A 23,533-nucleotide genomic window follows, 5' to 3' on the forward strand; every position below is an offset into this window, starting at 1 on the left:
GCTTATTTTGCCTTTTACCCGTTTCACCCTAATAGCTTTGTATTGTTTAAACCCGTTAAAAAAAACAAAAAAAAGATGACTTCTTCCTGTTTCCCTAGCTTCCACAATATAAGCAATATAAACACTAGGATCTATGTTCTTATAGCCTAGACCTCGGCCAGATGCAGTTATCTGTAAGACACCAAAAGAACAACTGCCCTTAAGGCCTCTGCACATTGGCTTCCTCCCATTGACTGCTCTCCCCACACCAATTTTTTTTTTTGTTTTTTGCATTAATGCCTACTCATCCCACTTGTAAAATAAAAACTCTTTTGGGGCTGGGTGGTGGTGCACCTGGTTGAATGCACATGTTACAGTGTGCAAGGACCCAGGTTCGAGCCCATAGTCCCCACCTGCAGGGGGAAAGCTTTGCAAGAGGTGAAGCAGGGCTGCAGGTGTCTCTCTGTCTCTCTCCCTCTCTATCATCCCCTTCCCTCTCGATTTCTGGCTGTCTCTATCCAATAAATAAATAAAGATAATAGAAAATTAAAATTAAAAATGACTCTTTAAATGCCACATACTCTGTGATAATTTGTCCTACTACTTCCCTCCTAACTTCACGATGAGCCTTAACAGCCTGCATTAAATGGTAATCTAGCAAATCTCACTTTAAGTAACTATTTATCAAACTCTCTGTTCTAATATAACATATCATATCCACGGGTAGGGAACAGTGTTTTATACATGTTGTCTTTAGCATCTAAGTTAATGGCTGAACCCACAATAGAAACTGAATTCAGAGAGGACACACATCACAGTTTTTTTAAATAAAGTTTTAAATAAATAATATACCTGTCTTTCCAATTCTTGTCCTGTTATGCCAGCCTCCACATGAGCTGTGAGATTGTTTTCATCAACCCAGAGGATTCGATTCTGTTACAATGGAATAAAAAAGACTCATCTCTATGAAGCACTGAATTTCCTTAGGAAATACAACTTCCTAACTCAAGCAATAAACAATAAGACAGTAATTAAACAAGTAGGATTACCTACACCAGGGAGCTCCACTTCAGTAACAACACAGCATAACATAGTAACATAGCCTGTGTACTACAAAGGGCTTGCTTTAAAGAATAGATCCTATCTTTTCTGGACATTAATTTTAATTAATTTTAATTAAACTCTTAGCTCTAACCCTAGGCAAATTATTTAAGTTGCTTAGTTCAGTGTTTCCTCATTTGTATAAACTGTAGTTAATGTTACTTGCTTATAGGGCTGCTGTACAAGAAAGGTTTAACAGACACAGTGCCTGATATTCTTTATGTTTCAAAGGTTACTTATTGATTACATATTAGAGAGAGCTTCACATGAGAAAGAAAGGGGAAGAGAAAGAAGGAAGAGCATATGCAGTGCTGGAGATCAAACTGGGGACATCTGGCATGAGAATGCTCAACCGATTGCTCCATCTCTCTAGTTGCCTTGGCATTCTGTAACTACAAGCCAGTTGTTTGTTGGTAATAGTAATTCTATCTAAATTAAGAACATCAGAAGATGGCCACTGTAAGATCTGAAAGAGGAAACCTGCAAAGACAAGTGAAGATGGAAGTGTCTTGCTTTGTTTTTAATCCAAAGGAGTATTAAAGACCCTAGGAAACAAAACATAACTGCCTCCTATTAAAACAAAACCAAACACTGAAATGGAGTCCAGGCGATAATTCACCCAGCACAGTGCACACCTGACCATGTGCAAGGACCTGGATTTGAGACCCGGGTCAGCATATGGGACAATCTTCACTGGAAAAATTACACAAGTGAAGCAGTACTTTGACTCTCTTTCTCTGACCTCACACATATTTTTAAAACATTGTCTGCAGGGAGTAGCAGAACCCTGTTGAAATGAAACCCCAGTGAAAGCTACATGTATGTATGGATAGTTGCCACATGTATGACTACTAAAACATTTTTTTTCCCCATGTCTTTCAATTCCAGCATCACTTTATATAGAGGCAATGCTGATGTACAGGATTTTTTTTGTTGTCACAAGGGTACATTTCCACATTTCCTCAAAATAGATATCAGTACATCTCACTTTCAACCAAACCATCATCTTTTAGTCTAGCAGAGGGACAGAGGTCCCCAGCCTCCCCTTAGTAATCCTCCCTTCCTCCTGACTCCTCACATCTGCTGGACTAGAGCTGACTTCAGATGCAATCTGTATTGTCCCTTGCTAAGGTTTAAAATTCTTATTTTACCTAATTCATATTCTCATTCCCCCCCCTTTCTCTCTCTCTCTCTCTCTCTCACGCGTGCACACACATACACACACACTCACACTTTGTAATAATCTTCAGTAGTATGCAACAGATTTAGAGGTAAATTTGCACACTTTTTAAAGAACTTTTTATTTACTTATTTATTTATCCCCCTTTTGTTGCTCCCGTTGTTTTACTGTTGTAGTTATTATTGTTGTTGCTGTCTTTGTTGTTGGATAGGACAGAGAGAAACGGAGAGAGGAGGGGAGACAAAGACAGACACCTGCAAACCTGCTTCACTACCTGTGAAGCAACTCCTCTGCAGGTGGGGAGCCGGGGCCTCGAACCGGGATCCTTATGCTGGTCCCTGCACCCTGCACCACATGGGCTTAACCTGCTGCGCTACCGCCCAACTCCCTAAATTTGCACACTTTTAAGATAAAAAGTTGAAATGCAAACATATTCCTAAGTAAATCCCCAAACAGACTACTTATAAGCTACCTTCTAAGAAAATTTCTTAAAATTCAAGGATAAGGACAAAAGGTAGTAAGAAATTTTAGTTAGAAAAGTCAGGTTATCACCACCTGAACCTGCTGGCCAGTTTTAACATGACTAAAAATGAACAACTAGCTATTCCATGCTTCTGATATAATATGACATAGAAAAGACATGTGTATGAAACATTCTTATTTTAAAAAGTAAAGTCAAAGTGACGGCTGAATATAACTAGACTTTAATAGACGATATATAGCCTAGGGGACGCAACAGACAAATGCAAAATACGACAGTCTATACTAAAAATAACCTAACTCTAAAAATCCATTAACATTTTAAAAAGGAAGATGTTTCAGATAAAATGACACTTTAAAAACCAAAAGTTAACACGTGCCTTATCTGAAGTCACGTTTTAATAAATAAACTGTAAAGATAATTTTGAACCAACTGAAAAACTTTCATGTGGACTTTACATTAAATTATAAGGAATTCTAATCTGGCTGTGAGTGATAGTAGTACAGTGAGAAAGTATTCTTTTTAAAAGATACAATGAAATATTTAAGTGTGAAGTACCATAATCTCAGGACCTGCTCTTAAGAGTCAAAAAAAAAAAAGGGAAAAGGAAAAAGTTAAAGCCAATATAATAAAATGTTTATAACTACATTATTTTCTCTCTACTTTGGAGTTTGAAAAAATAAGCAAATTAATTAAGTTACCAACAGTTTTTAAAATTCTACTGGAGAAGTATGTAGCCAGGAATATTGCTCACTAGACATAAATCCCTACCTAAATGAACAAAGTAAACTGGTATACTGCTCAACCCTAGATTACTATGAGTCAAAACTTCAACAAATAACTCCATCTTTAAAATAAGCTTCTCTGTTATTTTACACACAAAAATGAAATATAGCATTAGTGAAAATATAGGGGACAAGTAAATTTCAATGATTCAGACTAACCAATGTTCTAGAAAAATACAAATCACATCATCTCTTGCATCAACATTCCAATCCATGTTTTCAAAGTATCAATTTTACAAGCCAAAGGGCATCAAGGTATGTGCCCTTAAAGTAAGATTGAACTTAGCTGAAGACTAAGGCAAAATGTAATGATGACAAATTTAAAACAAACTTTTTAATGGTAAGAATGAATCAAAAGATAATCTTTTTAAAAAGCTGAAAACTATCTTCAAATATATCTTAAATGACCAATATACCATTTGTGAAGTGTCCAAAGAAATAATAGTTCTTGTCTCATCCTCAGGACACATCAGGCCATATGAAACGCTGGTTCCCCCTACCAAATAGGAAACAACAAGTTTATGTTGAAATCACTCATTTATCGCTTAACTACTTTTAGGACATATCCTTAACGCAAAGCAAACAAGATCACTAAGAAAGTAATGCCTATTTCTACTTCGTGAAGTATAATTTGTAAATGCTAATACACTGAAAACACTCTTACCTTTATTTTATGCTGCATGCTAAAAAGAAATATATTTGGAGCTAAAAATAGTAGGATATGCTTCATCCCCTGGGGCATATTCAAATGAAGTCCCTAGCAATTTGTGGGGCTCCAAAAACACAATCGGAAAAGTTCTAAGCTAATGATTACTGAGGACAGATAACTTAAAAGAAAAATACAATAATAACCTTACTTCAATTAAAAAAAAAATCTTTTTATTTTAATTGCCACTAGGGTTACTACTGTGGGCTCAGTAACTGCATGACAAATCCACTGCTCCTGGTAGTTTTTTATTTTTTCCCCCTTATTATTTGATATGACAGAGAGAATTTGGGGGTGAGGGAGGAGAAGGAAGAGGAGGAGGAGGAAGAAAAGAAGGGAGGACAGTAGAAGGAGGAAGAGGAGGAACGAGAAAGAAGAGAGACACCTGCATCACTGCTTCACCATGCTTGAAACTTCCTCCCTGCAGGTGGGGAGAAGGGGCTTGTGCATGGTAATATGTGTGCTCTACCTGGTGGGCCACCACCTGGCCCCCAAATAACATTATTTAAAAAGTAAAAATACCGGGAGTCGGGCGGCGGCACAGCGGGTTAAGCGCACGTGGCGCAAAGCGCAGGGACCGGCGTAAGGATCCCGGTTCGAGCCCCCGGCTCCCCACCTGCAGGGGAGTCGCTTCACGGGCGGTGAAGCAGGTCTGCAGGTGTCTGTCTTTCTCTCCCCCTCTCTGTCTTCCCCTCCTCTCTCCATTTCTCTCTGTCCTATCCAACAACAAAGCAACGTCAACAATGGCAATAATGACCGCAACGAGGCTGCAACAACTAGGGCAACAAAAAGGGGGGAAAATGGCCTCCAGGAGCGGTGGATTCCCAGCAATAACCCTGGAGGGGGAAAAAAAAAAAAGTAAAAATACTGGGAGTTGGGCGGTAGCGCAATGGGTTAAGTGCATGTGGCGCGAAGCCCAAGGACCAGCGTAAGGATCTCGGTTTGAGCCCCTGGTTCCCCACCTGCAGGGGAGTCGCTTCACAGGCGGTGAAGCAGGTCTGCAGGTGTCTGTCTTTCTCTCCCCCTCTCTGTCTTCCCCTCCTCTCTCCATTTCTCTCTGTCCTATCCAACAATGACGACATCAGTAACAACAATAACTACAACAATAAAACAACAAGGGCCACAAAAGGGAATAAATATTTTTTAAAAGTAAAAATACTTATTCTATACAGCTAAAGATACTATTCTTTTCTATCATAGCTATAAAATTCATTTATTAATCTTTTATTTTCATACAAAATGGCTTTAATCTGTAAGAATAGGAACAAGATAAAAATTCCCAGACTACATGATATTCAAAAATAAATCTATAAGTTCTTTGGTGAGAACACGACATAATTACTTAATAAAGGTACACAGAAGTGTTTAAACAATATAGTCCTTTTTCCCACTAATACTGCTGTCAAAGTACTTCCTTGATCCTATTAGGAATAGTATATACAGTGTTCTCAGTTTGTAACCAGATCTGTATCACCACATTTCAATTAAATGCTTAATTTTACTTACATACAGTCTGTACAGAAAGCATGTGGGAGTCACTTTGACAGATACAGATAAAAACTGTAGGGGGTCTTGATCTGCAGTGTTTGCCTGACACATGCCTGTGGTCAGCAACCACCATTTGTCTGCCACAGTCATTTTAAGAGAGAAAAATATTTCATTAAAGCTAGCTTTGTGTAATGCCTTTTTTTTTTTTTTTGCACTACTTCAACATAATGTATCAGCAGAAAGAGAGGCCCTCAGCTGATATGTTCAAGCTCCATGTTCATTCCACCAATGCCAATTCATACAGTAAATATAAAAATTTCCTTTGACTTATGCCAAGTTGTTAAAGCAATGAAAAATATAGACATCAAATTTGTCTTAAAATGCAAAAACAATGTTACTTCCCGTGTTAAAAACATAATTTATTGGTTCATCATCATCCTGGCTATCTTAAACTCTAAATAGCATCGCTTCTCAAACTTGAATAGACTTAGCTTTTTTTTAATATTATATATATATTTTCTTCCAGGATTATTGCTGGGGCTCGGTGCCTACACTATGAATCCTGAAGGCCATTTTTCCCATTTTGTTGCCCTTATTGATATTGTTGTCATTGCTGTTGTTGCTGGACAGAACAGAGAGAAATCGAGGGAGGGGAAGACACAGAGAGAGAGAAAGATACACCCGCAGATCTGCTTCACCACTTGTGAAGCGGACACCCTGCAGGTGGGGAGCTGGGGGCTCAAACTGGGATCCTTATGTGGGTCGTTACACTTCCCGCCATGTGTGCGTAACCCACTGCACTACCACCCAGGCCCCCCTACACTTAGCTTTTAAAAGACAATATCCTCTCCATAAAGATAAAGATCAGGAAGAAATCACTAAGGAGAAAAATATATTTTCTTTCTTATGAGTTAAATCACATCATTAACTAGGACTCACATGCGAATGTTTCTAAGAACTATACGTACAACACATCTCAAATAGGTACATCTACTCAAAATAAGCATTTCTTAGTATATTTTTAAATTTATCTCCCAGAATATTTCCTCTTTTAATATTTATTTACGTACTATTGGATAAAGACAGAGAGAAATTGAAGAGGTAGAGAGACAGAGAGACCCCTGCAGCCCCACTTCACCACTCGTGAAGCATTCCCCTTGCAGGTGGGGACCAGGGGCCTGAACCTGGGTCCTTGTGCACAGTAATGTGTGCACTTAGCCAGGTGCACCACAACCTGGCCCCAGAAAAAGCATCTTAAACCATTTTTGCAGAATACTCATATCTTACTTACAAAAGTGGTTTCAATGAGTTGGCACAAATGTTTATAATACACATTTTTAAAAATAAAAGAATAAATTTATATCATAAATTAAAATCCAAAAAGCACAATACCTACCACCAATTGGAATGATACAAAGGTTATATTTGCACGCTAGATTCACAATTGTAACTACATCATCATGACATGCTGTTGAGAAAAAAAGAAAAGTTACTTACAAGGACACAAAATCTAGGTAACCTAGAAAAAGGAATGACTTAAAAGATCTAGTTTTTCAGCTCTATTTATTCATAGACACATGATATTATCTTTTTTAGATTTACTTACTGAAAAGGAGGCACTGCAACACTATTTCAGCAGATGCGCATATGTGGAGCTAGAGATCAAACCCACTCTAGGGTCTCAGAAATTTAAGTCTTGTACTAAACTACTTTCCAAATAATTTATTTACCTTTTTTAACTTAATACTTCATCACTTTAAAGTAATCTCATACTTTAAAAAAAGAAGTTGCACATCCATCCAAAAAGATCTGTGTACACATATGTTCTTGGCAGCACAATTTGTAATAGCCAAAACCTGGAAGCAACCCAGGTGTCCAACAACAGATGAGTGGCTGAGCAAGTTGTGGTCTATATACACAATGGAATACTACTCAGCTGTAAAAAAATGGTGACTTCACCGTTTTCAGCCGATCTTGGATGGACCTTGAAAAAATCATGTTGAGTGAAATAAGTCAGAAACAGAAGGATGAATATGGGATGATCTCACTCTCCGGCAGAAGTTGAAAAACAACATCAGAAAAGAAAACACAAGTAGAACCTGAACTGGAATTGGCGTATTGCACCAAAGTAAAAGACTCTGGGGTGGGTGGGTGGGGAGAATACAGGTCCATGAAGGATGATAAATGACATAGTGGGGGTTGTATTGTTAAATGGGAAACTGGGGAATGTTATGCACGTACAAACTATTTTATTTACTGTTGAATGTAAAACACTAATTCCCCAATAAAGAAATAAATTTAAAAAAAAAGTTGCAAAAGAATGGCACAAAGAACTTCCTTCACCTAGCCTCAATAAATATTAGCACATTACATAAATACAATTTGCAAAACCACATAACTGATCTATTGATAGTACAATTCTATTAACAAACCTACAGACCGTAACCAAATTTTGCAAATTGTTCCACTAATACCCTGTCTTCTGAACCAGAATCACAGGATTCATTTAATGTTCATGTCTTCTTAATTTTCTTCAATTTGAGAGAATTCTAAAGTACTGCTTTGATTTTCATGTCCTTGACAATTTAGAACACAAATCAGTTATTTCAGAAAATGTCCCCCCAGTTTGAGTTTGTGTATTTCCTCATGATTAAATTTAAGTTATATATTTTGATACTGCATCAAATGTAAGTGCATGTGAATAACTCTCATTTGAGCAGTGAAAATATCTGATATTACACCATTATACATACTAATGTATAGCATACTATAGTAGAAAATGTATATTATTATATAGTATCTGCCATATTTTATCATTATCAAATATTATAAGCCTCATTCCATTGTATATACGTGAAGTCACCTTCTTCACTTCATCTTGGATGGAGCTTGAAAGAATTATGTTAAGTGAAATAAGCCAAAAAGAGAAGGATGAATATGGGATTATCTCATCCATAAACAGAATTTAAGGAATAAAAAATAAGCTGACTATGGGCCCCAGATCAAATTGATGGGGTTTACAGTCAACAATATTTATACCCCTTTCCCATATCTGGGAGCTACTCTCTTCCCTGATCCAGCTTTCTAGCCCTTTTTCCAGCCATGACATCATCTCCCAAACAAAAATTTGGGTTCACCTGCATATCAGAGGTCAGGCTCAGGAAAAAAATAGTATAGTCATGGGCCCTTTGGAATATAACTAAAATAGATCTACTAGCAATCTACAAAATATCTCCTGGGCATACGACCCCACCAATGTGTCCTGGAGCCCTACTTCCCCAGAGCCCTGACCCACCAGGGAAAGAGAGAGGCTGCGAGTATGGATCGACCTGCCAACACCCATGTTCAGTGGGGAAGCAATTACAGAAGCCAGACTTTCTACCTTCTGCAACCCTCAATGACCCTGGGTTCATACTCCCAGAGGGATAAAGAATAGGGAAGCTAACAGGGGAGATGATGGGATATGGAGTTCTAGTGGTAGGAATTGTACCCCTCTTATCCTATGGTTTTTGTCAGTGTTTCCTTTTTACAAATAAAAAAATTTTTTTAATGAGAGAAATAAGAAACAAGAACAGAAAAGGGAAAACACAAAGTAAAACTTGGATTGGCTTGGTGTATTGCACCAAAGCAAAGGACTCTGGGGAAGGAGGACAGGGAGAGGACAGCAGGAAGGAGGGGCTTTGAGATCCCGAGGCGTGACAGTGGAAAAGGACGTAAGTTGGGAGTGACAGTGTTTTACAGACACCTATTATGATGAGAAGACAAAGTCTATTCATTGTCAAAAACTGTACTGTAAACCATGGACCCCTCAATAAAATGTGTGTGTGTGTGTGTGTGTGTGTGTGTGTGTGTGTGTACTGAAGGCATAGGCCTTTAGGAATATAACTAAAATAAACATCTACTTTATTCCCATTCTTTGGCTCCTATTTATTAAACATTTTGTCCTGCTTAATATCTTACTACCTCCCAGTCACCAAGTTCCAGATGCTACCTGACCTCCCTGGCCAAATGACCTTGCCAACTGATGTCCCAAAACCTCACCTCTCCAGAGCCCTATCCTACTAGGGAAAGATAAAAACAGGCTGGGGCTATGGAACAATCGACCTGCCACGGTGCATGTTTCGTGGAGGAGAAATGACAGAAGCCAGAAAATTCCTTCCTTCTATACTCCAAAAAGCATTCTGATCCATACCCACTGTGTAGTAAAAGAGAAGAGAAGATAACCAGAGAGGGCTCTGGACGCCAATCTTTAATGAAAATCTATTTTATGCTTTCATATTAAGCTTATGAAATGGTAAATCATCTTTACTAAATGGAATACTAACTAGCTCAGTAAGATTTAGTAAAATATCTGAAAGTCTGCCAACTATTTTTTTTTTTTTACCAACGTAAAACTATCTCTAGGGTTGTCACCTAGTTAAAACATTTCCTTGATGTTACTGACAGAACTTTCTTTTTCTGGGCCTAATTTTTCTTTATAGCATCCTTCACCGCTCAGTATATTATGTATTTATTTATATTTCTGTATCTATCAGCTCACTAAATTGCATGGTACCTGAAAATACTGCTTTACACCAAAACCTAGAGCAGTGTAGCACATATTTCATAGGCCTAACATTACAGTAGAGTGACTATATGGTGAAACTTAAATCAAAGGTGGTTAGATCCAACCTGTGTGATAATGACAAATCCTACTTTAAAAATAATTCCCAGTAGGGAAGATAGCATAGCAGTCTTCTGCATGAGGCTCCAATGTTCCAGGTTCAATCCCCTGCACCATCATAAACCAGAGTTGAACAATGCTCTGGTAAAATAGTAATAATTATTATTATTTTCAACAAATAACAAAAAGACCACTCCCATTTAGGAAGTTATATATATTACAAGTTCTTATCCTTAAACAAGTCCTAGGCATCCTATAAAAAAACATCTAAAATACAGATTCAGGGCGCCAGGCAGTGCCACATCTGGTTAAGCACACATATCACAAGGACTTGGGGTACAAGCCCCTGCCCCCACCTGCAGACAGAAAGCTTCACAAGTGGTCTCTTTCCCTCTTTATGTTCCCCTCCCCTCTCAGAGCAGGGGCTCAAATCCGTGTCCGTGTGCAGCACAGGTGTGCCACACTGCTCAGCCCCCTTCTTCTTCTTCTAGCGTTTGCCCTTCTTCCGCAGCCAGTCAACAGCATCAGGTTGAGCCTGATGTAAAGTTTCAAGACCTCCTTTGAATCTGGAGAGGTGGCAGTCGTTGACTATGTGTGTCATAGTCTGTCTGGAGCCGCAGGGGCAGTTTGGGTCGTCTCTGGCCCTAATTAAACATTTCTATTCATTTGACTATGTCACAAACTAGTACAAATTTCACTAAGTTTTCAAATTGGAAAAAAAAAAAAAGACACATTTTCTTCCAATCTCCCAATAGGAGACTTAAACATTTTAAAATGAAGACTTAGCTAGCTGCGATAAATCAATCACTAGAACAGTCTAACATAATCAGATCAAAGATTATAAGATCTTTATTTAATAAGTACTAAAAATACAATTATGTTTATAGTGCATTATGATTAAAATATGTATATCTTCTATACTAAATTTACTTAATATATAACAATACTAAACTAATGATACAAAGGAAAAGAACTTACTTGGCCATAAAACTATGTCAGGAATTCGCTGAAACATTCCTTCCCTGAGCAAAAATATCTCATGAAGACAATGACCTGTTTTGTGATTTAAAAAAGAAAATGCAAAGAGTATCTTAAGTTACAGAAAACTGAAAAAGTTAAAAGTAAATAGCCCTTACATAAAGTTGCTTACCGTGAGCTCTGAATACTCGATCATCTGCTTCTTGTGAATATGAAATATTAGTTTCTTTAAGGTCACGAAGAAAATCTTCATTTACAATAGAAGGAGGTGTGTCATTAGGATTTATAGAGGCCTAAAAAATAAAATCAGTTTCTTTGATTTCTAGAAAATATATTTTGACTATCTCTGATAGAGGGGAAAATGACTATAAAATATAAGTTTTGTGGTCTGGGAGGTGGCACAGTGATAAAGCTTTGGACTCTCAAGCATGAGGTCCTGAGTTCGATCCCTGGCAGCACATGTGCCAGAGTGATGTTTGATTCTTTCTCTCTCCTCCTATCTTTCTCATTAATAAATAAGTAAAATCTTTTTAAATATATATATGTGTGTGTGTGTGTTTCAAGAAGTCCAAACCAAGATAGAAAAACCATAGGAAAACACCTGATTAAAAAAAAAAAAAATCCAATAGCACAGCTATATACAAGATACTGGGTACTGTACAGCAAACCATAACAAAAGGACTTTTCAAAGTTAACCCAATTACCAAATAATGTGATGATAACATTAACTATCGATTGTCTTTTTGAACCCTAAGACAGCAGGAACCTCGCATCTCCACTATAGAGCCCCTACTTCCCCCAGTCCTGGAACCCTTGGATAGGGCCCACTTTCCCGTATGCCTCTCCCAATCCATATCAAATAATATTGCATCCGCCGACCACAACCTAACCAACGCAACGATTGCCACCTCAACATGCTTCACCTCAGACTGTGTCCAGAGACTTCACGTGTGGAATGACAACCCTTCAGCTTCATTACTCGGGTGAGACCTTTCCTTTTATAGTACACTCTAATTTCATCTCAGGTGGTTCACTTTCTAACAAAGTCCCAAAACCTAGATATACACCAGTTTCTGTGAGAGAGAGCTTATGTGCACACGTATCCATAAACTACTGCAAAATATATACCTGAAAGCAGAAGTACACTAGAGTTTGCAGTGAGTACCTCCCTAACACTTCCTCTCCACTATTCCAAGCTTTGGGTCCATGATTGCTCAACAATTTGTTTGGCTTTGTATGTTAACTCTCTTTTCAATCACCAGGTTCCAGATGCCACCAGGATGCTGGCCAGGCTTCCCTGGATTGAAGACCCCACCAATGTGTCCTGGAGCTCAGCCTCCCCAGAGACAAACCTTACTAGGGAAAGAGAGAGGCAGACTGGGAGTATGGACTGACCAGTCAACGCCCATGTTCAGCGGGGAAGCAATTACAGAAGCCAGACCTTCTACCTTCTGCAACCCTCAATGACCCTGGGTCCATGCTCCCAGAGGGATAGAGAATGGGAAAGCTATCAGGGGAGGGGGTGGGTTATGGAGATGGGGTGGTGGGAATTGTGTGGAGTTGTACCCCTCCTACCTTATGGTTTTGTTCATTAATCCTTTCTTAAATAAAAAATAAAAAAAAAAGAAAAAGTCTTCTAAAGAGATTGGTATTCCAAACAACACATACAGAACCAACTTTGTGATACCAAAAAATTACAAACTGTCTTAACTAATCACATTCTGTAACAAATCATAAAAGTCTTAAACTTCTTCTTTTGCAATCAAGAACAAGAAAGAGAACAAAGTGTAAAAATCTTTAATCTTGGTTTAAGGAAATGTGAGGTATGATTGGATTTTTACATTATCTACAATTTTGGCTGTAAATAAATTTTATTATTTCCTATGCTTTATTAACATTTAAAAATGATCAGCCATAGGGCTGCTCACTACGCTATGCTTGAGTCTTTTTTTCTCACAGCCCACGTCTGAGCCCAGCACCACACAGGAGGTACTTTGGCAATGGAGGAAACTAAAACTGTGGTATTACTCCTTCTGTATCTCTTAGAACGAAAAAGTGGCCCAAAGTGGTAAAATCATGAATCACACATTTGCAAGGCTTCAGCTCTGTAACAAAAATAAATTAAAATCAACAGTTAAAGGTCTCCCAATAAATAAAAGATAAAATTTATAGAACTCACTTAAAATTCATAACATAATCATAAATTTAATTAATTTCAAACAGCATATATCTTGGAAAACAAATCTTCAACATTGAAGCTATTTCACACTGGGCCAGCCACTCAACTTTTGGCTCCACCTATTAAATGAGGTTATCACCACAAATCCATACAGTTAACATAATGGAACTTAGGCATGGAACTCTCTCTGAAAAGTACTTAATATCATGTCTACCAAACAGAAAAAGTTCTATAAATGGTTGGCCAAACGAAATCTACTATGGAAACTAAAAGCTGTGAAAAATTATTCAGAAAGAAAAGGTAAGCATGTACAAATTTAAAAAGTATATTTATATATTTTAGTCTCTTGAAAAGCTTTGTATTTAATATCCAATATATAATAAATATTGAGCAAGTGTCACAGAATACTGTTCTTGGCTCTGAGGATATGCTACTGAGTCAAACAGAACAAACAAGAATATTGAACCCACGGAATTTACCCTACTGTAGAAAGAAATGACCAAAAGAATCCAAACAAAATATGCAGATTACTATTTTGTTAAATTATTGAAAAGGGATCAAAAACAGAAGAAAGTACATGTTAAAAAAAAAAACACAAACTGGTTAAATATAGAGTGAGGACAGTATCAGTGTTAAAGGAAATGCAGACTTGAGAGACAACTAAGGAAAGAAATATGAGATCTATTAAGAAAAGTTATGAGGGGATGAGGAGGTGGATCGGTGCTAAGAGTTCATGCCTTGGATATGTGAAGGCATGAAGCCAGAGGCTCCTTTGGATAGTGCCTTACAATAAGAAAAACAAAACAACAAATCATCATAAATAACAGAAGAGTCTGTCTTTCTCACATTATTTTTTTTAAGTTATAAGAATTTGCTTTAGTAGTAAACTGTAACTATAGATTTATACTTACAAGTTAATTTAGCAAGTACTCACTAAATACCCACAATCCTTAGTAACATGTTGGGTATAGTGAAGAATGTAACATAGACTTTAGCTCCTGTACTTATAACTATGTCCAGTTAAAGGGACACAGAATACTATGCTATGTCAAAGCCATAATAATCTAAAAAATGCTACTTCATTAAAAAAAAATTAAATGCTACTTCATTAGTTTGACATGCATACAGTTTAAAGTTATCTAACTCTACTTTTAAAAGTAAAACTACATTAGCAAACTAAATTTCTCCCATTCTTATTATTCTCTACTTTTTGTATGTCTTAAGATATCCAAACTATTTTTATTAATGCAGCACATTTCTATTTTAAAGTAGTCTGCACTAATCCTAGATGACACAGAGTCTAAAAATAACAACTTTTAATTTTGTAACCAAGTGATCTCACAGAAATATGAGATCTACTAAGAAAAGTTATGAGGGGATGAGGAGGTGGATCGGTGCCAAGAGTTCATGAAGCTCACTTGAGCTTCATTCTTACTCTGAAAAGCAGAACAGTTACTACACTCACTCACTCACTCATCAAGTTACGGTAACGAAAACTTAGAAATCAAAAAGCTCGTGGTCTGGGAGGTGGCACAGAGAGAGAGAGATAAGGCTTTGGACTCTCAAGCATGAGGTCCCGAGTTCTAACCCCAGCAGCATGTGTGCCAGAGTGATGTCTGGTTCTTTCTCTCTTATCTTTCTCATAAATAAATAAAAGCTCTTCAGATAAATTGCAAATCAATGCTAGGTTTATAATCTAGATCCATGATGCTAGAAAAAGAAAGAAAGAGAAAGAAGAAACTAACAAGACTAATAAAACTAGTAAATTTAACAGCAAGAGCAAAAAGAATACGATAAATTCATTAAAGTAACTAGAACAAATTTGAGCCTCAAACACACACACACATTAATAATCATTCTAATGTGCTTACTTTAGAGGTAGTTTTATGCTCCAGATTTACTCCCAGGGTATTCTGGATCCAATCTTTAAAAGTTGGTAAAACCATGCCACTAAGAGAGTACCTAAGATACAAAAAAAATATATTATTATTATTATTATTATTATTATTACTATTATTATACCTGTGTTAGAGCACAGGGCTTACAATTGTAGCCTAAGATGCAGGCTCCAGCTCAGCCATATGCTAAAACTAAACTCTGGTATCTCTTTATTGATCAGAAAAATTAAACGATCTTTTTGAAAAAGCATTAAAATATCTTAGATTCTGCTCCAAGTCATGGTCAAGAAGTTCCTATAAAATCAACCTCCCACATATTAACTATAAACCCTGGACAAAGCAAAACTCAACCATCTAAAAGAAGTAGGCAAAAAAGGGGAGAAATTAGTGTATTGTGCTTAGAAGAAGAAGAAAACTGCACATTTGTTACCAATTTTGTTTTAATTAATATATTTGTTTACTTTTATCTTTAATGAGAATGAGAGAGAGACAGACAAGAGACAGATGGACTTAGAACAGAGCACTGATCAGTTCTGGCTTCTGGTGGTGCCAGAAATTGAATATGTGACAGCAAAAGAAACCACTACCCAAACCAAGAGACCCCTCACAGAATGGGAGAAGATCTTTACATGCCATACATCAGACAAGAGTTTAATAGCCAACATATATAAAGAGCTTGCCAAACTCAACAACAAGACAACAAATAACCCCATCCAAAAATGGGGGGAGGACATGGACAGAATATTCACCACAGAAGAGATCCAAAAGGCTGAGAAACACATGAAAAAATGCTCCAAGTCTCTGATTGTCAGAGAAATGCAAATCAAGACAACAATGAGATATCACTTCACTCCTGTGAGAATGTCATACATCAGAAAAGGTAACAGCAGCAAATGCTGGAGAGGGTGTGGGGTCAAAGGAACCCTCCTGCACTGCTGGTGGGAATGTCAATGGGTCCAACCTCTGTGGAGAACAGTCTGGAGAACTCTCAGAAGGCTAGAAATGGACCTACCCTATGACCCTGCAATTCCTCTCCTGGGGATATATCCTAAGGAACACAACACATCCATCCAAAAAGATCTGTGTACACATATGTTCTTGGCAGCACAATTTGTAATAGCCAAAACTTGGAAGCAACCCAGGTGTCCAACAACAGATGAGTGGCTGAGCAAGTTGTGGTCTATATACACAATGGAATACTACTCAGCTGTAAAAAAATGGTGACTTCACCATTTTCAGTAGATCTTGGATGGACCTTGAAAAAATCATGTTGAGTGAAATAAGTCAGAAACAGAAGGATGAATATGGGATGATCTCACTCTCCGGCAGAAGTTGAAAAACAAGATCAGAAAAGAAAACACAAGTAGAACCTGAAATGGAATTGGCTTATTGCACCAAAGTAAAAGAGTCTGGGGTGGGTGGGTGGAGAGAATACAGATCCATGAAGGATGATAAATGACATAGTGGGGGTTGTATTGTTAAATGGGAAACTGGGGAATGTTATGCATATACAAACTATTGTATTTACTGTTGAATGTAAAACATTAATTCCTCAATAAAGAATTTAAAAAAAAAAAGAAAAAGAAATTGAATATGGGACCTCAGAGTCTCTGGCATAAAAGTCTTTGCATAACCAGACTTTGTTTCTTTGAAATGTTTTAGCCACAGAGAAAACCCCACTGGGCATCATAAAAGAAAATACAAAAAAAAAACCTAGATTGAACATATAGAAGACTGTGTTTGGAACAAATAACAGTATCTAGAAATAGTACAGAAATATCAAAGAAAAAGAGTCAGAGATACCTATGAATAAACTATTAGTGACTTTGAGTTATACATGTAGGCAGAGTCTCAGCAGCCAAGCTAGGCTGAAAAGAACTGAACAGATAACTCGACTGCTTACCACCATCATGGGGTAACTTTTAGGTAAAAAACGGTTATTTATTGTTCTCTATTTTTGTGTATGCTTATTTTTTTGTGTGTGTGTTAATTTTTTTTTCATACAGAGGACAGAACAAAAAGGAAAAGAAGATAAAAAAAAATTACCTTTTCCCAGTCAACTCAATTTGGCCTTTCTTATTTAAGAAGAACTTGGAATCATTATATCCCCATCCATTCCATTTCATTACTTCTTGCCTAATAATAAAAAACATAAAAATGAGTCTTGTGAACATCTCAAAACTGAACAGTGTATTAATGTGTACTCATTTTCACAAAGACTTAAGACTTTTATTTCAGAAAACTATATGCAATACTATGTTAATAAAATGATGTTATATTAGTTTAAATGACTACAATCAAATTTTCTATATACTAATATTTCAAAATACAGAATGTCATCATCAACAGCACCTTTTTCATACAGGGCTACAATCACTAAGTTTAATGCATTCAGAAGAAAAAGGAAGTAGCAAAGAATAAAAAAAAATGTTTTGAGCATGAATGTTTAATTCCATATGTGTCATTGGGTTTACTTTATGGGATGGCCTAAAAGATTTGCAATTAAAATCCACTTAAGAGGAAAGAAAGTTTTACATCTTAGAAAAGGCAATTATCAATATCCTGTTACGATGAAAACCAATATACAAAACAGATTTCTTAGCAGTGACATCATATCAATAATAGTTGACACCATTAATAAAGTTAAAAACCTAGTGCTAGGGGAGCCAGGCTGTAGTGCACCCGGTTAAGCACATCTAATACCATGCACAAGGACCTGGGTTCAAGCCCTGCTCCCCACCTACAGCAGGAAAGCTTCAGAAGAGATGAATGAAGCTGGTCTGTAGGTGTGTCTGCATTTCTCTCTCCTTCTCTATCTCCCCACCCCTCTCAATTTCTCTCTGTCCTGTCAAATAATAATAGAAAGGAAAAAAAAAGAGGATGGAATTTTTTTTAATCTAGTGCTAGGTTTACAAATACTCTAAATCTTTTCAATTTCCAAATATTTTCCACATATGATAGCGCTGTCCCAAACTCTCTACGTTAATATCATAAGTTAATTACTACAGTTGTTTTCAGTACACTAAAGCAAAATACTATTTCTAATTTCCAAAATAACTGTAATTAGTTCCAAAACTCATTTTTATCATGATCATTATTTAACTTTCACACTAAATATGAATAGAATCCAGGCCTACACAGGCACAATAAGCAACCACACAAAGTATCAGGTCAGTGTTTATTAGACGTCTCCGCATGGTACCCTTGTATAAGTGGGCTACTCCAACTGATAGTGATTCTTCTCATTGCAAATTCAGTAAATAGTTTATGATGAAAATACTTAAAGAACCTCTTCTCTATACAGAAAGCTATCTGCTATATCAAAATCTCCAAGAGTAAGATGTACACATTAGAATGTGTTCTAATTATCCATAATTCTCAAGAAAGAAAAAAGAAATGACAATTATGTAGCAAAATTTAATTATAAGCATAACTCCACACAGTTCTCAAGCTTTTCAAACAGATGGGATATTAACAATACAACTGAACCAAATACAGATACTAATTGTGTACTGAAATCTCTATATGCAAAACTAAGATAAAGAAACAAGAATGTTCTCTTTGAAAACTAGTTACTTATCAATGAAAAAAATTAAACTTGCAGTATCTGAAGAACACCAGTCTAGAGAACGGATCTGAGATGAGTCTCTTACAAACTATCACAATAATAAGCTTCACAAGTAGTGAAGTAGGACTGCAGATGGCTCTGTCTCTCCCTTATTTCTATCTTCCCTCCCCTCTCAATTTCTGTCTCTACCCAGTAATATATAAATAAAAAGACTTATTTTAAAAAGAAGAGAAATATGGGAGTATGGACCGACCAGTCAACGTCCATGTTCAGCGGGGAAGCAATGACAGAAGCCAGACCTTCCACCTTCTGCAACCCACAACGACCCTGGGTCCATGCTCCCAGAGGGATAGAGAATGGGAAAGCTATCAGGGGAGGGGGTGGGATATGGAGACTGGGTGGTGGGAATTGTGTGGAGTTGTACCCCTTCTACCCCATGGTTTTGTTAATTAATCCTTTCTTAAATAAAAAATAAATTATAAAACACTTATTCTACCTATCAAAAAAAAAAAAAGAAGAGAAATGGGGGAGTCGGGCGGTAGTGCAGCGGGTTAAGCTCAGGTGGCACAATTCGCAAGGACCGGTGTAAGGATCCCTGTTCAACCTGGGGAGTCGCTTCACAGGCGGTGAAGCAGGTCTGCAGGTGTCTATCTTTCTCTCCCCCTCTCTGTCTTCCCCTCCTCTCTCCATTTCTCTGTCCTATCCAACAACGACATCAATAACGACTACAATAATAACTACAACAATAAAACAACCAGGGCAACAAAGGGGAATAAATAAACAAATAAATATTTTTTAAAAAGACTAAGAAGAGAAATGGGAGTCAGGCGGTACAACAGGCTAAACGCACATGGGGCAAAGCGAAAGGAAAAGCGTAAAGATTAAGGTTCGAGCCCCGGCTCATCACCTGCGGGGGTGGGGGGGTGTCGCTTCACAGGTGATGAAGCAGGTCTGCCTGCAGGTGTCTGTCTTTCTCTCTCCCCTCTCCATTTCGCTCTGTCCTATCCAACAACAACATCAATAACAACAATTAATAATAACCATAACAACAACGTTAAACAACAAGGGCAACAAAGTGGGGGAAGCCTCTGGGAGCAGTGAATTCACGGAGCTCCAGAAATAACCTTGGAGGCAAAAAAAAGAACTGGTAAACAATGGTCATACGGACAGCCAGCTCCAGAAAGAGCTACAGTCTCCATACACAGAGTTGATCCGACTACAAACACATCAGCATCATTTGGTATTAGTGTTTGGGGAATAAGATTAAAAAAGAAAGTTTTTTGACATACTGTCTATTTTATTTGGCTTTAAAATAAATACTTGGATAGTTTTGAAAAGGAAGACTACACTTTCTATAAGCAGAACAGTTCTGCCATCTACTTTGTGTTTTTATGACTATACTCAGTTGCAATGCATAATTTACTTAATTATATTCCCACAATACTCTACATTGAAAGTACACATATACTTTAATAATTTATAATATGTATATAAATTTTATGTGAAATACAAAATTATTGAATTAAAACATCTATTGTGAGTGTTGGACTCTCTAAAATAGCATTTTGGCATTACACAAAATAAATGCAAAAAGACATCAAATAAATGTTTCCCATATTTACACATCTGCCCACAAGCCCAGATGAGAGCATAGTGTGCTAGCTGGGAGAACAAAAGACAAAGGAGACACAAACGAGCACGTCACATACACAAGGTGGCAGTATTCTTCCATAACCCACAGTCAGTACTGTATCACGTATTTCCCAGTGCTGCTGTCTGGACAATTGTTACTGAAATATTTATATTTAGATTTGTTATTATGAAAGCTGTGGAATTTTTTTTTAAATAGGAAACTTTCTCTTCAAAGTCTCTGAATATGAACAGATTAACAGATTACCATTTACTCTATAATGAATTGCGAGTATTCTATGTGGCTTCTACCATTACTATTTCTAATTGTTACCAATTTTTTTTCATTTAAAAGCAAAGAAAGGGCAAATATATTTTTCTTTAAGATTTTATTTATTTATTAATGAGAAACACAGGAGGAGAGAGAAAGAACCAGGCATCACTTTGGTACATGTGCTGCCGGGGATTGAACTCGGACCTCATGCTTGAGAGTCCGATGCTTTATCCACTGTGCCATCTCCTGGACCACACAAATATGTTTTAACCACCTTTAAGTTAACAATAAAAAAAGTTTAACTAGCTGATAACTAATTTATAATTCCAATAATTAAGTTCTCACTACTCAGTACAGATGAAAGTCCAATTTTTAACCATCTTTTCCCAGTTTAAACAATGAGAGAGGACATATATATATATATATATATATATATATATATATACATATTCATATTCTAAGAGATTTTGAAAATTAAGACCAAAGTGTGGACTTTCATGTCTGAGGCTTAGGGGTACCAGGCTCAATCCCTAGCTCCAATATAAACCAATAAGCCACAGCTTACCAACGCTCTGACAGACAGAAAAGCAAAGCAAACAAACAAAAAAAGCACCGAAGAGTGAAACCTGGGCCCAATGCTACATTTTTACCTAAGTTCAATTTTCAGTTAAATTCTAATCAATTCCAAATGTAGTACAATAAATAAAAGTTAAAAACAAAAATCATTCAAAGTTCTGTACTAAGTAAAAATCTTATTGGTTGTATACTTAATTATTCCAAGGCCCACTTAACTTAGAACAAATTATAGTAGTAAAGAAAAATTAAAAATGACAAAAGGGGGAGACTTCCAGAGGCAGGGTTCCTGAGGAGCAGCAGCTGTGTTTCTCTCCCCTCCTCTCCAGGTCAACTAGGAATACCAAAGAAGACCACCTGGGACCTGCTGGTGGGAATGTCAATTGGTCCAGCCTCTGTGGAGGACAGTCTGGAGAACTCTCAGAAGGCTAGAAATGGACCTACCCTATGATCCTGCAATTCCTCTCCTGGGGATATAACCTAAGGAACCCAACACACACATCCAAAAAGATCTGTGTACACATATGTTCTTGGCAGCACAATTTGTAATAGTCAAAATCTGGAAGCGACCCAGGTGTCCAACAACAGATGAGTGGCTGAGCAAGTTGTGGTCTATATACACAATGGAATACTACTCAGCTATTAAAAACGGTGACTTCACCATTTTCCACCGATCTTGGATGGAGCTTGAAAAATTCATGTTAAGTGAAATAAGTCAGAAACAGAAGGATGAATATGGGATGATCTCACTCTCAGGCAGAAGTTGAAAAACAAGATCAGAAAAGAAAACACAAGTAGAACCTGAACTGGAGTTGTCGTATTGCACCAAAGTAAAAGACTCTGGGGTGGGTGGTGGGGAGAGAATACAGGTCCAAAAAGGATGACAGAGGACCTAGTGGGGGTTGTATTGTTATATGGAAAACTGAAAAATGTTATGCATGTACAAACTATTGTATTTACTGTCAAAGGAGGTCTCGAAACTTTACACCAGGCTCAACCTGACGCTGTTGACTGGCTACGGAAGAAGGGCAAACGCTAGAAGAAGAAGAAACTGTCAAATGTAAAACATTAATATCCCAATAAAAAAAAATTTTAATGACAAAAGGGACTATGATTTAATCAATTAAAATTTGAATATAACAATATCCTTTAAGTAGTAACTTACAAATATCCCTATATGTGAAATAATATTCCTGTGGCTTCTTGATTTAAAATAATTTTTACTTTGATTGTTTTAGATAGTAAAGCTAATATATATTATTTTTCACTTTTTTCCCCCCCTTTTTCTACCTGAGCACTGTTCAGCCCTGGCTGATGGTGGTGTGGGGGAACTGAACCTGAGACTTTAGAGCCTCAGTCATGTGAGTCTGTGTGCATAACCATTATGCTATCTACCCCTACACTAAGATATATTATTTAATAACTAGTGGAATCTAGTACAGAGAAATGCTTAATACGGTAGCCACTATTTTAAATGGATAGTGACACAATATACCAGAATGGTCTTATCGTCTCCTGTCAAAGTTAATTTACAATATTAGTCTAGCTAATAGTACCATATTGCACATTTGAAAGTTGAAAGTAGATCATAAAAGTTCTTATCGTAAAAAACTGTTAACTATTTATGGTTACGGAGATTAATCAGATTTATCAAACCATTATGTTGTAGACCTGAACCTAATCTAGTAAGTTATTATGCCTCAACTAAAAAGTAAAGTATCATCAAAATTTTCTTGGAAAAAACTGGTGTCAAGTCTCCAAAGGGGGAAAACATCCAACGAAGGAAGCAAAATACAAAATATTGTTTAATTTTCTACAGAGAAAAAACTTATTTTTTTTTTTTTTATCATGAACTAGTCTATTAGCATTCTGATTAACTGTGGTCACTAGCAAGGACAGTTAGTATGAATCAGAACATCTAAATACAACTGACTTTGAGATCCTGACAAGATAAAGTATCTTGATAGGCCAACAAAACAATACCCCTGGGCAGGGTAGTGGCATAACGGGTTGAGCCTGCTTGTCATAGTGTGCAAGGGCCCAGGGCCCAG

General features: G+C 37.0%; 1 protein-coding gene across 1 annotated transcript in view; it reads right to left on the reverse strand.

The window, feature by feature from the left end:
* The window catches only part of AGPS (alkylglycerone phosphate synthase), a 113,081-nt gene that overhangs the window by 66,298 nt on the left and 23,250 nt on the right, over nucleotides 1–23,533 (reverse strand). The window contains exons 2-8 of the mRNA XM_007524697.3: nucleotides 17,485–17,574; nucleotides 15,412–15,502; nucleotides 11,534–11,654; nucleotides 11,362–11,436; nucleotides 7,117–7,188; nucleotides 3,943–4,022; nucleotides 832–912 (exon numbers count right to left, since the gene is read on the reverse strand). Coding sequence (XP_007524759.1) covers nucleotides 832–912; nucleotides 3,943–4,022; nucleotides 7,117–7,188; nucleotides 11,362–11,436; nucleotides 11,534–11,654; nucleotides 15,412–15,502; nucleotides 17,485–17,574 — 610 coding nt within the window. The remainder of the gene's footprint in view (nucleotides 1–831; nucleotides 913–3,942; nucleotides 4,023–7,116; nucleotides 7,189–11,361; nucleotides 11,437–11,533; nucleotides 11,655–15,411; nucleotides 15,503–17,484; nucleotides 17,575–23,533) is intronic.

This window comes from Erinaceus europaeus, chromosome 18, assembly GCF_950295315.1.
Source record: "Erinaceus europaeus chromosome 18, mEriEur2.1, whole genome shotgun sequence".
NCBI classification, from domain to species: Eukaryota; Metazoa; Chordata; class Mammalia; order Eulipotyphla; family Erinaceidae; genus Erinaceus; species Erinaceus europaeus.